The 13,693-nt window shown below is 38.6% G+C and overlaps 2 protein-coding genes across 2 annotated transcripts; one reads left to right on the top strand and one right to left on the bottom strand.

Moving 5' to 3' along the window:
• The first annotated feature begins 685 nt into the window (after nt 1–685).
• On the top strand, nt 686–6,091 carry tmem263 (transmembrane protein 263). Its single transcript, XM_041939137.1, has 3 exons — nt 686–850; nt 2,229–2,299; nt 4,418–6,091. The coding sequence occupies exons 2-3, from the start codon at nt 2,233–2,235 to the stop codon at nt 4,714–4,716; spliced, it is 366 nt and encodes a 121-aa protein (XP_041795071.1). The 5' UTR covers nt 686–850; nt 2,229–2,232; the 3' UTR covers nt 4,717–6,091.
• Nucleotides 6,092–7,812: 1,721 nt separating this feature from the next.
• Nucleotides 7,813–10,188, bottom strand: LOC121607416 (zona pellucida sperm-binding protein 1-like). The gene is made up of 7 exons (XM_041938195.1): nt 9,501–10,188; nt 9,209–9,393; nt 9,010–9,107; nt 8,769–8,926; nt 8,484–8,676; nt 7,981–8,128; nt 7,813–7,899 (listed from the first exon to the last, which is right to left on the bottom strand). Exons 1-7 carry the CDS (start codon nt 10,186–10,188, stop codon nt 7,813–7,815), a joined length of 1,557 nt encoding a protein of 518 aa, XP_041794129.1.
• Between the last annotated feature and the right edge of the window lie 3,505 nt (nt 10,189–13,693).

Raw genomic sequence — 13,693 nt, 5'->3', positions numbered from 1 at the left:
TTATCTCGAGATTATGAGATATTTGATTTGCCACGAATAAACTGACACACATGCATTTGCCAGCTTTGCCAGGATGGTTATACAGTTTTACTTTCTCTGTGTGCTCTTCCCATACAAATACACTTCAGTTGCATGTGTGAAGAGGTATTTGTTTCTGGCCGTTTGTTTGTTTTGTTTTTTTTTTTTTTTTTTTTTTTTTACTGCGGCGTGACAGTACCCCATTAAAGACGATCTTTGATTGAAGATTTTTTTTTTTTTTTTTTTTTTTAAGAGGATGTACGTCACTTCCACTCAGGGGGAGGGGGAGGTTGTTTTTAAGGGGTTTTGGTTCAGTGGCATCTCCCGCCAGAGTTACAGTCCGTACAAAATAAACCTCTATCTTATCTTTTCAGTTCCGTTGTGCATTAATACACCCTGCAATAATGTTTAAATGTGGAACCCAAACAGAAGGAGATATTTCTGTTCCTAATCATCGCCAAAACATTTAAAATTAAAAATTAAATGTTCTGCGTGTGCCAAAGAGTGAGCCAAAATATTGAACAGCAGTGCTATTGTTCAGACAGTAACAAGTCTTTTGAATGGCACGCGTGTTGTTTTTGTAAAGGCAGCCAGCAGCTGGAGCTCCAGTCGGCGGACAGTGTGTACCGCTGTGTGTTTTTATGGGTGGAGACTGAGGTGCTGCTCCAAAATTTTGTCACAACACAATTTAGCCCGCTTAACCAGCAGCAGCAGCAGCAGCAGCCACATCATTACATGTGGCGAACCTTGAGCATTATTTGGGTCAGTTGGTATCAAGTCCCACACGTCGTGCGCAGTACATTGTTTCAGCCTGTTTACATTACAAGTCAAGGTAAGTGCTGGATTAGCTAAATGTTATTTGGGGTTCCGCTTGGATAATGGGAGTCAGCCATGAGAACTTCAGCAGAACCGCTAGCGTTGTTTATGATAAAAGTGAGGCATATTATCTTATCTGCCAGCCTCAAAGAAAGCCCCCTCGACCGTTACTATCCCCGAGGCAGTCAGGGTAATGAAATATTGGTAAATGTTGATCGATTTACGGTGAAAAACGTCAAAGTGATGCTTTGTGTTTCGGGGGTGACGTGTCTGTTTGGGTGTCTCGGCTAGAAGATGCTACGAATAAGCTAACATTATCTTCTGGCGTCTGTTGGCAAAACAACCACTCTGGTGTACCAAAAAAAGCACACACACACAAAGTCCAACCTTTTCGACCTTTAACAATGAGACGGCGACAATTTTGACAAGTTAAATTTTACAGGATTATTTTTGGTCAAACTTTTAAGGAAGCATCCGCGGCTGTTGTGTTTTAACTGCCTGTAGGTTAACGCTAGCTAAAGTTAACGTAGCTAAGCTCAGCACGAAAACAATGCTGTACTTTAGCTAATATTCTTAGTACAACGTTTACATTGTACGTTCGACCTTTATCGAGCTTCTTCTTTTATTCACGTGAAACCCAACCAGGATACACGGGGTGATTATGTTGTTTACCCATCACTTAATTGCCACCACAGCTGGCAAACGCGTATTATGAAGTAATGTGGCTTTTCCTTTGTTCAATACACGCAGTGGCTGAAATTCGCTTTTGTCTGAGCAGATGTCATAACATTTTTAACAAGGCATCATTGATTTGACTCCTTCATTCTTTTACAATGCTAGTTTGTGTTACTGTTTATTTATTTTTTTTATCATCACATGTTTTATTTTATATGTTCTGTCCTTGCCCTACTATTTTAACCTGTTGTACAGCTCTGTGACCCCGTGAACTGGTCTGCCTTGTTTTAGGATCAGCAGCACACCCAAAGCAAGCTCCTTTATTTTCTTTACACACTGTAGCTCCATTCCTAACTATTGACATTTCTCTGTAGCCTGTCACTTATAGACATTTTGTCTATTTGACATAAAGGCTTTCAGTAACACACACAAACACACATGGATTAAAAAACAAAAGTCAAGTACATGTTTCAGCTGATGACATCTTAAAACACAAGACAGGAGTAAACACAGTAAAATATGCAGCAACATGCACAGGCACAGATCTCGAGCAGGGTTTGCATCATAATAGAAACTACATGAGGCTTCCAGAAGGAGAAATGTTTCTGGTAGCAGCAATAATGTCACACCAAATCTCTTCCTCTGTCTTTCCCTACGCTTTATATCTGTGTTTATTATGTCACTTTCTCTTTTGGTAATTGTGTAAATTCTTTTCCCAGAGAGATGAGTCAGGCGGAGCAGGTGCCTGAGGATACGCCTGCATACCTCAATGATGAGCCATTAGCTGCAGGTAAGTTTAGTAGCAAATGTCCTTTGACAGTGAGAATTTTCTGTTTATTCACCCGACGGTTCAGAGGGTGTGTTTTCAGTTGAAGAGCAAGATGTGGGCCAAATTGTATTGAAAGGATTATGGATTTTACTTAATGAGGAGCTGTTTCTGCAGTAATCAGCCACGATGATTCTGTCCTTTCTATACCAAAGACATTTAAATGTGACTTTTCTGCATTTTAGCAGGTTAAAGTATTGACACAATGTGGCTGTTTTTTACATTTGAATAATGACACAAGTGTAAGTGTTGATGTATGTATGTTCAAACAAATGCACTGTGTTTATTTTCAGCAGCCCATAAGATTAAAATCTAACCAAATTAGACTGAAAAAGCAAAACAAAGCTGTTACAACAACCTTTCAAAATTGACCAAAATGGCTTTGAAAAAACACAGGTTCAAACCATCAAATATGTAGTTTTGCACATTAAGTCTATAAGTGGGGAAAACCAATAAAACGAGAGACATACTTTTTGTATATTATTTCAACATAAACATCTTTTGAAAGATCTACACACCTACATATTACAAAATAAACAAATAAAATAATGTCCTATATCATGTTATTGGATTATTTGCTCATTTCAGGCTGACCTACATTTCATTTTCAATCAATCAAAGTGATGTGTGTGTGTGTAAAGTGTGCAGATTTTCCTATTGGTGCTGGTCCGTTTGTCCTGTTGCTGGTCCCGATTTTACTTGTCCGCAACAAATGGGAGAAAATCTGGTCACTTATTGTCTGATTATTGACCCCATTTTACCATGTTTTGTGTCCAAGTTACCAAAGGACACAGTTTGTGGAGACTTTTCTGCAATGTACACCAGCAGTGTACCGCTACTAATAGTGTTCACTTTTGCCACTGACAGGATCAGATTGTTATAGAAAGTGTCTGGCAACATTATGTAAGTGGTCCCTACAGAGACAGACCTTTTTGGTAAAGGATAGGATTCTTTTTGTTTTAACCACAAACAGCTGTTGTATAGCTCTTGCCAATGCCACCAGTCTCCATTCACAGAAACAGTCATTTTATCATCGTAAAACACACTTCATACAAATGTGTCAAAAACAAAATAGAACTCACCAAAACCTTCTCAGTTCATCTTTCCACTGTTTCAGCAATCACCACGCACTCTGGTTTGGTTGAAATAAACTCATAATTAACTGAGTCGGGTCTCAGTGAGAGAGAGGGCGGACATCGGAGAAGCAGCCGGGAAAATTATTCTCACCTAATTATATAATAGAAAATATGTAAATATAACCTAACCTTTGAATTTGCAATATTCATTGACAGCTGAAATACATTGATTAGTCAATTGTTTTATTTACTCATTTATTTTAAGTCATTTTTAATGTAAAACTAAAAAAACATTCTCTGATTGCAGCTTCTCTGATTCACAGATTTTTCTCTGTTTCAAACAGTTGTAAACTGAATATCTTTTCGGTGGCTTGTCAGACGAAACAAGTGATGTGAGGGCTTTGCCCTGAGCTTTGGGACATTCAAGTAAATTCATATTCAAGTAAATCAGGAAACTAACAAATAATTCAGTAATGAAAATACTCAGCCATAGTGTCATGGACGGTGTCACAGAATCTTGCGTACCATGGTGGCATGTTATCATAGACATTGTCATGGTGCTGCTTTTTAAGTTTCACACAGTAAACAAGTCTACGGTGAAGGTACAGTATGTTTGGAGTAGAGCTGAAATGATGCGTTGTTTCATCCATAAGTCAGTCTGCATGAAATTAATTGGTAGCTGTTTTGACAATAGATTACTCAAGTAATGTTACAGTTCAGCTGCTTTAATGTAAGAAGCTGCTACTGTTTTTTGTCTTGCATTGCAGTGAAAGTAATACAGCTACTTGAATGCGTCAAATTGGGCTTCAGGAAAATGTGATGGGCAGTTTTCACTATTTTCTGATACAGCCCTTATAGATTTAGCAATCCATTCATTTAGAACATAAGCTAAATTGTTATTTGCAGCCCTAGTTTGGAGCATTTCTGCCCTCTTTCTCCTTATTTGTGAAAATGAAGATTGAAAAATTCTAAAATTTGTTAAAATGTTGCTCTTGTTTTAAATCAGATAAGAACAAAGACCACCCGGAGACACAGCCGGGCATGTTTGGCAGGTTGGCGGGGGGCTTGTACGGTGCCACCAGGGGAGCTTTAGGAGCAACCGTGGGTGGTGTGGCCTGGATTGGAGGAAAGAGCCTGGACCTCACCAAGACCGCTGTGACCTCTGTCGCTGCGGTGCCTGGCATGGGAGTGGGCCTGGTTAAAGGTGGAGTGTGTGCTGTAGCTGGAGGAGTGACTGCTGTTGGCTCTGCGGTGGTCAGCAAAGTTCCCATAGGAGGAGGCAAAAAGAAGGACAAGTCTGACTGATGTGGAGAGGCAGAGCGTGAACGCACATGGCTCGCACTGTGTTTGCCTGTTTTAACATTCATGAGCAGGAAAAGAGCAACAAAGGACTCAAAAGTTTTGTGTGCACATTTTGGTGAGGGGTCTGTGCTTTGTTTTGTTTTTTTGGGTTTTTTTTTTCTTTATATTTTTGTTTTTTGTGTGATTGATGGTAAACCCACATTCATATGAGTATACGGAAAGGACCTACAAAACAAGAACGAACAAGGACTCTCCTGCTCTGTTGTTAAAGGAAAACAATTATCACCCGTGCCTGAAATTGTTCAAATAAAATGTCCATGCTTCATTTTTGAAAAGAAGCCACAACATTGTTTTCTCACTGCAAACAAACACTTGTCACATACGTTAACTCTAGAACCGGAGGAGGAAAGGTCCGAGTGTAAATGCACTTAAATTTCACTTGCAAGACAATCATTGATCAATAACTGACGAGAAGGTGTTTCCTGGGGATTGGGGAAGTATTTCACCGTCAACTGACAAACACATGGGTCAGAAAATGCGTAATGTGATTAAATCACCTTCCTGTTCACTTAATCGCCTTAGTTCAGCATTTGCAAATGAACAGAAGTGACCGATCAAAGATGTGATGTTAAAGGTACAGTCCAGTTTAATAGCTCACCTGCTTGCTGGCTGTGGATATTTCACTGGTGAATTTTGCTACAGTTCAAATTTTCCTCTGAAGTTACATCACCCTCTGGTGGCTATATTCTCAGCTCAGTGAAAGGCAACTCATACTTTTGATACTGAATCTGATTTACTTGCAATAAATACTGTGTCACAATATAGGAGTATTTTCATTTGATTGTATAGATGACACTTCTTCTGACTAAATCTATATTTTGATAGTTTCTGTGACGTTGCTTAATGTCACTATCAAATCAAAGTACATGACATATGTAACATCTCTCCTTGGAAAAATGAAGCTGCCACTTTGGACACAGATGCTTCATAATGGCATGAATCTCTCCCACTTAACCAAAGCATGACAGCTTGGTTCTAAAGTAAAGCGCCTCCACATTGTGTTTGCCATTGTAGGAATCTGATGGCTGGTCTCCCTGACATTACGTTCAGAACTTCATGTGTTATGTACATTTTTAAGATGACAAATCTGTAGAAGTACATTTAATTAAAAACAGGCATTTTTGTAAATCTATCTTTTAATTATAAAATGCCATTTGAGCCATGTATAATGCAAAACAAACATTTCAAAGCTTTTATCAGTGTTACAGATTGTTTGGACGTTTGCTGAACAATGAGAATTTATTGAAACATGGTGATAGTGTATTCAAAACTTGTTTAAATAAAACATGCTGAAGATTGTCTATGTATTGTGTTCCATCCGTTACAAAATACAGTAAATCTTATGAAATGTTAAACCTTCAAAATCTGTTTTGAATGACTTTTAACAGAAAAAAATAACTACATATACTATACATGTAAATCTCTTTTTTTTCAGATTGAGTATTTTTTTAGAATAATTTTGTATAGTTTAAAGCAACTTTAGCTTTCATTAAATTGTCAGTTCTTTTATGGTACAACCCTGATTCCAAAACCACAAAAAACAGAATGTGATAACCTGCTAATTCTTTTTGACATACACTCAATTGAAAACAGCACAACGACAATATATTTAATGTCTGACCTCATGAACTTCATTTATTGTTATACATATCTGCTCATTCTGAATTAGATGTCAGCAACACATTTCCAACAAGTTGGGACAGGAGCAACAAAAGACTGGAAAGTTGTGGAACGCTCCAAAAACACATGTTTGGATCATTTGACAGGTTATTCATTGGTAACAGGTGATAGTATCATGATTGGGTATGAAAGGAGCATCCTGGAAAGGCTCAGTCGTTCACAAGCGAGGATGGAGCGAGGTTCACCACTTTGTGAACACGATTGAGATTAGTACATGAGCTCAGGAACACTTTGTAAAACTGTAGTCGGTAAACACAGTTTGTAAATGACTGCATTCTGTTTTTATTTACATTTTACTCAGCGTCCCAACTTTTTTACGGTCTTGCTGTTGTAGTTTAGTAGAGTTGAAGTAATGCTGCAAATAGTAGGACTTAAGTACTTCTTTTATTTTCTACCAATACAAAAGGGGTGTTTCAGTATAACTCTCTTCCGTACTGTTTGTATCTTGCTTGTAAAAAACACTCCACCGAGGAGCTTTTATGATGTTCTGTAGTTCGCTAACGATATAACCTTAATGTTTTGATCTGTAAATGTAAAAGATCAGTGGCCTCTAGGGAACATCAGTCAGAAAAAAAATGTTTCAATTCACTATCAAGGGAAGTTGTGCACAGTTTATAATGTCTTTTTGATGCTGTATTCAGTGTACTGTATACGGTACATAGGTATACAATTTCTTTTAATAGAGCACCGTATTGTCGTATGCCATGTTTAAAATACTACAATTAAAGCTGCTAAAATTTTGTAAAAATCACATTTCACGCCAAAAGTAAAAACAGAGCCCTTTTACAACCCCTCACGAGATAAAGTTTTATCCTAAAATGTTTGGATTTCATTAACACACTATTCAAGTCTGCTCAGTAATCAGTATGTCTGCTGACAAGGTGACACAGACACAGTGCTGGTAAGATTACATGAGGTCAGCCCATCCCACTGCCAGTTAAACCGCCACACACCTTGCTGACATATTGTCGACAAAATTGCATTAGATTGTAAAAGTGTGTTTTATAACATAAGCTTTTAAAGCACATCATAGCCAGTTTTATTGAATGAAAACGTAACTACTACAGCACACCTTTGACTCATTAGTTGTTTTGCAAACATTACAAATATGTGCAATGCACTTTACTTTTCATTTACCATGAGTAACTGAACCATGTTTTTTTAAGTGGTCCCAGTCAAATTCTTGAGCGTGTGCTGTTTACTGCTTAGGCGCGCCCATGATCACAGGTCCAACAGAAACCACAACCTTCGGCTCAGACGTCTCCTGGTACACAGCCTTGACATCTCTCTCTACAGACAGACACACAATTATGGTAAGATTTTATAGCACATTGCTCTTGAATTCTGCACGCCATAAATTCATCTCTTACTTTTTCTGAAGCATGATGGTTCACAGGAGCGGCCCGGTGCAGCAGAGCAAACAACTGTACTGCAGTGAATGTACACCTGAGCAAGGAAAACAGTGTTGGCAGAGCGATACAAAATATTTTGTCAAACCAGTTTCTCATAAGTGGATCTAGTCATTACCAGTTCCTTCAGGGGTTCCATTGAACTGGGGTCCACAAAGGTAAACATTTTAAAAATGAAACGCTTGTAATGACTTGGGAAGTCCAGACCAGAGGAGGGACCAACTGGAACCAGTGTGGACAAGTAGCGATCATCCCTGTATGGACATCTGGATGGAGGCAATAACAATGAAATAAAATAGAAAGATATGTTTGAGGTAATTTAGAAACAGTGTCTCAATTTTATACTTAGCCCACCACAAAGAGCATTGAAACGTTTATTGTTCAACTCTAAAATACCCCCCCCCCCCCACCCCCCCTTTGTCACAATTCTTTAAAATCCTAACTTAAAATATTATTGGCTAATGTATCATGGCAGATTTTTAAAGCTCAAAAATATTTATATTAGTATTGGCTTCAAAACATCATTATTTATCTGATTATAATCAGTTCCCAGTGTCCAGACCTGACAGCAACCCAACAGCAAAAAGATCCAACATGTTGTAAACTGCGTGTTTTAGTTACCCGTCAATCAGAATGTCCCACTGGGGCAGACTGTGAGGGTGGGGGCTTGTGGTTGTCCAACAGCGACCAAGAGTCAGGACAAGGTTGGGATCTGTCCTTTCAAGGAGCCGAACCTCCACATAGACAGGGTCCCTCAGTACTTTGGACACAGGGTAGTCTGTCTCAATGTAGAATGAGCTATAGGCCGCATCCACTGTGAGAGCAGAGATACCAGTTAGTGTGACAGCCAACATTATGAAATGATGAAATGAACACAGCAACGCTGCAAGGCTAACATACGCTTACCTTCATTACAACCCTTCGTATGGCATTGCCCGTTAGCCAACCTCAGATGTACTCTGATGGGTCCCAGAGCAGCAACTTGAGGAGGTTGTTGTACTTGCAATACTTCTGCAACAACAGTTTCAACAGAAGTGCCGATGTACCTACACTGGAAGCGCACTCTGAAAAAAAGAACTGCTGTTATGTTTCTTGGTCAGAACTTTGATGTTGACACGAGAAACATCTTTAAAAACTGATCACCAACTCATAGCTGCTATCTCTGGTAATAGCTCCAAGGGGCCCAACCGCAACTTCGTATGAGGAGGACATGCTGTTCTCATAGATTATAACACCAGGCTCCTCCTACAAAAAGGTTAAACAAATAGTAGTAGGATAAAAATATACATAGACCTGATTTAAAGTTGTTTTTAATTTTTGAAAAATAGAGAAAATCAAGGGCTTACCATGACAATAGAGCCACAGTCAGTTACACGAAATTGGTAGATGGCAAACTCTGAATTGGAGTCAACATGTGTACAGCCTTGACCTTGTCCCAACAGTGAGATTGACTCAAGGTCAATGTTGGGCAGAGTGGCATCTCTGGCCACTACCACAATAAACTGGGCATCCTTGGTGCACTGGACGGTCACTGGTGAAACAAAAACAGGCATTGATAGGTTGAAAGATTACATATTACTAGTGTCGGGCAAAAAGTTTGTTTGTTTGAAGAGAAGAACAGTCTTTTCAAAAACTCACCTGCCTTTCCGAAGTAGCACTGTCGGCCACTGAAGCAGCAGTTTATGGCTTCACATCCGGCAGCTGAGATATCGGGATGTCCACATGGGATTCTCGTGTTTTCTGCCACCTCACAACTCTGAACAGGAGGCTGCTTCACACCAACTGGCTTGTTAATGGAAGTTGTCTGTTGCACCGCGTGATGCTGCGGCTGCTGTGGCTGAGGGACTTGCGGTTCCTGTAGAGAATCATAGAACCTTTGAGCAAATTGAGGAGCCTTTGGCGGTAGAGCTGGTTGGACCTTCGGTGCTTGAGGATATTGAGGAGCCTTTGGTGGTGGTTGCGGACGAGGAAAGACCTGTGGTGGCTGAGGATATTGAGGAGCCTTTGGTGGTGGTTGTGGAAGTACCTGTGGTGGCTGAGGATATTGAGGAGCCTTTGGTGGTGGTTGTGGAATTACCTGTGGTGGCTGAGGATATTGAGGAGCCTTTGGTGGTGGTTGTGGAAGTACCTGTGGTGGCTGATATTGAGGACCCTTTGGCAGTTGTGGACGAGGAACGACCTGTGGTGCCTGCGGAAGTGCAGGGCCTTTTGACATCTGTGTTGCAGGCTTCTGCCAGATTGGGTCCTGAGCTTCTACCAGAGTTCCAACTAAGCTCGCTAGCAGTGCTAGTGCCACTAAAGACTTCGCACTCCAGTGCTTTGCCATGGTTCAACAGCAGTTTGACCTGGACAGTCCCAAAGTGTACCACTTACTGGTCCTACCACATTTATATGTAACTAAAAACCCCACCTCAGTGGTCAAATCATGACCAATCACAGCTTCCTATATTTTCAATAGCCACTAAAAAGCTTCAGGGGTGTATTATGAAATGTTTTATCACATTATTCAGGTGATGGTTGATTCCATAAGCCATTTGCCAGGTTCAGAAGATCTGTATGTGTGGGACAAGGAGATAAAAACACGTGTCCTCTCAGATCAGGTCACTGGGGTGGATGACAGTCTGACATTAAAGTATTTATTGACAAGTCACAGAAACCTTTAATAAAGGTCTTTGTGACTGTCACAAAATGTTTATTTTGCTAGTGCACAATAGCAAACATATTGATCCTTCCTCTGAATCTGGAACAGGTGTGGGGTAATAATGATGATACTGTCATGTTTTGTAAATTAATTTACTGAATGAATATGAAAACTAACTTCTCTCTTGGCCCATTCAATTTTACTCAATCAATATCAGCAGGGTTTAGTGTTTAAAATGTGAATACTGATTTATGCAATGTTTATGTGACAGTGTGTTGGCATATTTTGAACACTGAAAAATATTTTTACATGCACATATATTTCTTTTATAAACATTTTTTTATGCTAAGACTAACTTAATGTGTGCAAACAAGACTACTCTGTCCACAAAAAGTTTGCTATTGTTCACAGAAGAGCAAAATAATAGCCTCCCTTCCTTGGTCTCACTCATATGCCTTTTTCTGGCTCACTTTGGTAAAATGTTACATATGCCACAATTTATATATGTAGCTAGCTAGCTCGCTAATTAAGGTAATATTAGCTCCCAGTATAAATCCGTACTACTGGCTGACTTTTCAATGTTTCCAGCTGACTCATCTTAAAATGAGAAGTTTGTAAGAAGGGGTCTTAAACATACACTTGATGGCTACATACTTGATATCATACCAACAGACTGAAGCTAAAGCTGCAGGTCCCAGACAACCCAGCATCCTCATCAGTTCATGATCCGTGTAGCAGGAATGGAAGTAAGGGACAGAATTGTTCTTGGATGCAGTGTAGAGCCAGTTTGTCACAAGCATGCAAAATGTAAGATCAGACTCTGATTGAATTCAAACCTTATGTCTCACTTTTCACATAAGCAGAGGAAAGGCTTTTAGAATGAGGACAAACGCTACTTGTTTGGCAATGCTATCTCAGGCGATGTTGGCAGGGTTTGTTGGACTTTCCCCAAGTCCAATAAAAAGAGCAGGACAGAGCGGCTGACATCTGCCCGAACTCTGATAGCATCCAGACCCTGCTTCCACACAGTGAGGCAACACCACACCAGGGATGTTCTGATCGTTAAAGGGGCCTTTTCTAACGTGTCCTACAATCCCACAAAACAATGTTGTTAGTTAATTATGTGTGCTCTAGCTTTGGAAGTTACTACTGTAGATTATTGTTCTAGCAGATTTGGAAAGGCAAGGAAAAACACCCTTAAACTCTTTATACTGGCAAAATGGCATTAAAATCATAAACTGAAACTAAACTGTGTCCCTAATTTTCTTTAGCTCAATATACAAGTGTCCATAAAAATGTAAGCATTAAGCACTAAATGTAATATTTCTATACTTGGTAAGCTAGCTAGTTAGCCACCTGGCTGTTGCTAACGCAATGTATGCTATAGCTCGATAGCGAGATAACTTTACTTTATATATGGCAGAAGTTACTTTGCTAATAACAATTATTGCTAGGTGTTATCTTAAAAAAGGACAAACTTACAAATTAAATTTCAAATGTTTACCAAAATCTCTGAACTACATATGTGTATATTTTTGTATTATGACACTGTCTGACTCTCCGCTACGAGAGGAAGATGAGCCGTCACCCAACAGGTAGGAAAATGAAGAAAAATGACGAAACAGACTGTCAAGTTCAAACTTGTGATTACACTTCAGCATAGCTGTAAATAATCTCAAAGGTCTCCTCAACTAAAGTACAATGTCTTTAAAATGTCAGTGATGACACATATTAAGGATAATTTGAATTCCTTAGCGAGGCTTTAAATTGCTGAATAAAACAGGTGGAATTCATTTAGTTTATGGACTCATAATGTTACAGTTTTTACCCATTTATCTGAGTTCATTCTTGGAACAGAACTCATACAATTTTTTGGAAACTGAACCTTTCTAGTATCACAGCTAATCAGATACATGTTGTTCAAGAGAAATCCACTCTAAAATAGAAGTAGCTTCGTTTGAACCTAGAACTTATAGGCTAGAACGACACAGACAGACTGTGGTGCTGAGCATGCCATGTCAAAACAAGTCCTGGAGCTTCTCCACAGAAATTGAATAAAGGACAAAATACAGTACTTTAAGTCTTTTGTGCTACAGTGTTATACCTCTATACAACAACCTTCTAGACAGCAATATTTCACTGTTTATTCCACTATATACCTGATAGCTTAGTCACTAGTTCCTTCACAGATTAATATTTTATACATAATACATGATAACACAACACAATAAATACATTTGTAGATTAAATTACCACAAGTTTACTCATAAATGTAGTGATAAATGAGAACACAAAGGAGGCCTTCTTTATAATGAGTAATAATGAATATAATTAATTACATTTTGCTGCTAATACTTTTTACGAGTAAAAGTACAATTTTAAGCATGTATTTTACATGTATTTTTGCAAAGTGGTACCACTGTATTACTTGCTCTATGTAAAGGGTCCTCAACTGTACGAGATAAATTTAATCAAAAATCCAAAATGTTTTGATTTTTGCCACAATGATCTTTTTATTGCTGGTCGACACTTCATGTGTTTGCTGACAAATACTGTTAAATACACTCTTAACTTTGAGTGAAAATATTCATTTTAAGGACTTAATTCTCACGCCGTGTCAGAACAGTTCAATAGACAACTCATCTTTAGAAAACATTTTGACAAAAAATGTATTATGATTTGTTTTATTTACATCTTTTATTGTTTCGGAAACATCATTCTAACCAAATTCGATATTAATACCAACAGTCTATGTTTATTAGAATAGCACAGACTCCAGGAAAAATAATCAAATGTAATGTAATGCACTACTGTTTCAGACCATCCATTGGATCTGTGGGTTTAAATCTGTAACTGTTAATTAGGCCTTTTCAAGCAATGTTTTCAAACACATTTTCTTGCAACTTGGGATAGCCATGATTTACCAATAATAAAGTTCTTCTGCGCAATCCAATCCATATAGTATCTTTGTTAATCTTAAGATGCATTTTACATTTTTTATTGTTTTTGTTGACAGAAAAATGACAGAGTAAGACAGATTGAAATACATGGCTATTTTTGATGCTGTATTTAATTGTGGTACTGTGCTGAGTTTAATTATATTAATAGATGTTTCTGGTATTCTGTTTGCCTCCTTTATGCAACCAAAGGATGACAAAACAATAGAAACACTTTTAATATATTGCAATCC

Source organism: Chelmon rostratus, chromosome 6 (assembly GCF_017976325.1).
Source record: "Chelmon rostratus isolate fCheRos1 chromosome 6, fCheRos1.pri, whole genome shotgun sequence".
NCBI classification, from domain to species: Eukaryota; Metazoa; Chordata; class Actinopteri; order Chaetodontiformes; family Chaetodontidae; genus Chelmon; species Chelmon rostratus.
The sequence above is the reverse complement of the archived record's forward strand: the minus strand, read 5'-3'. Positions and strand labels throughout refer to the sequence as shown.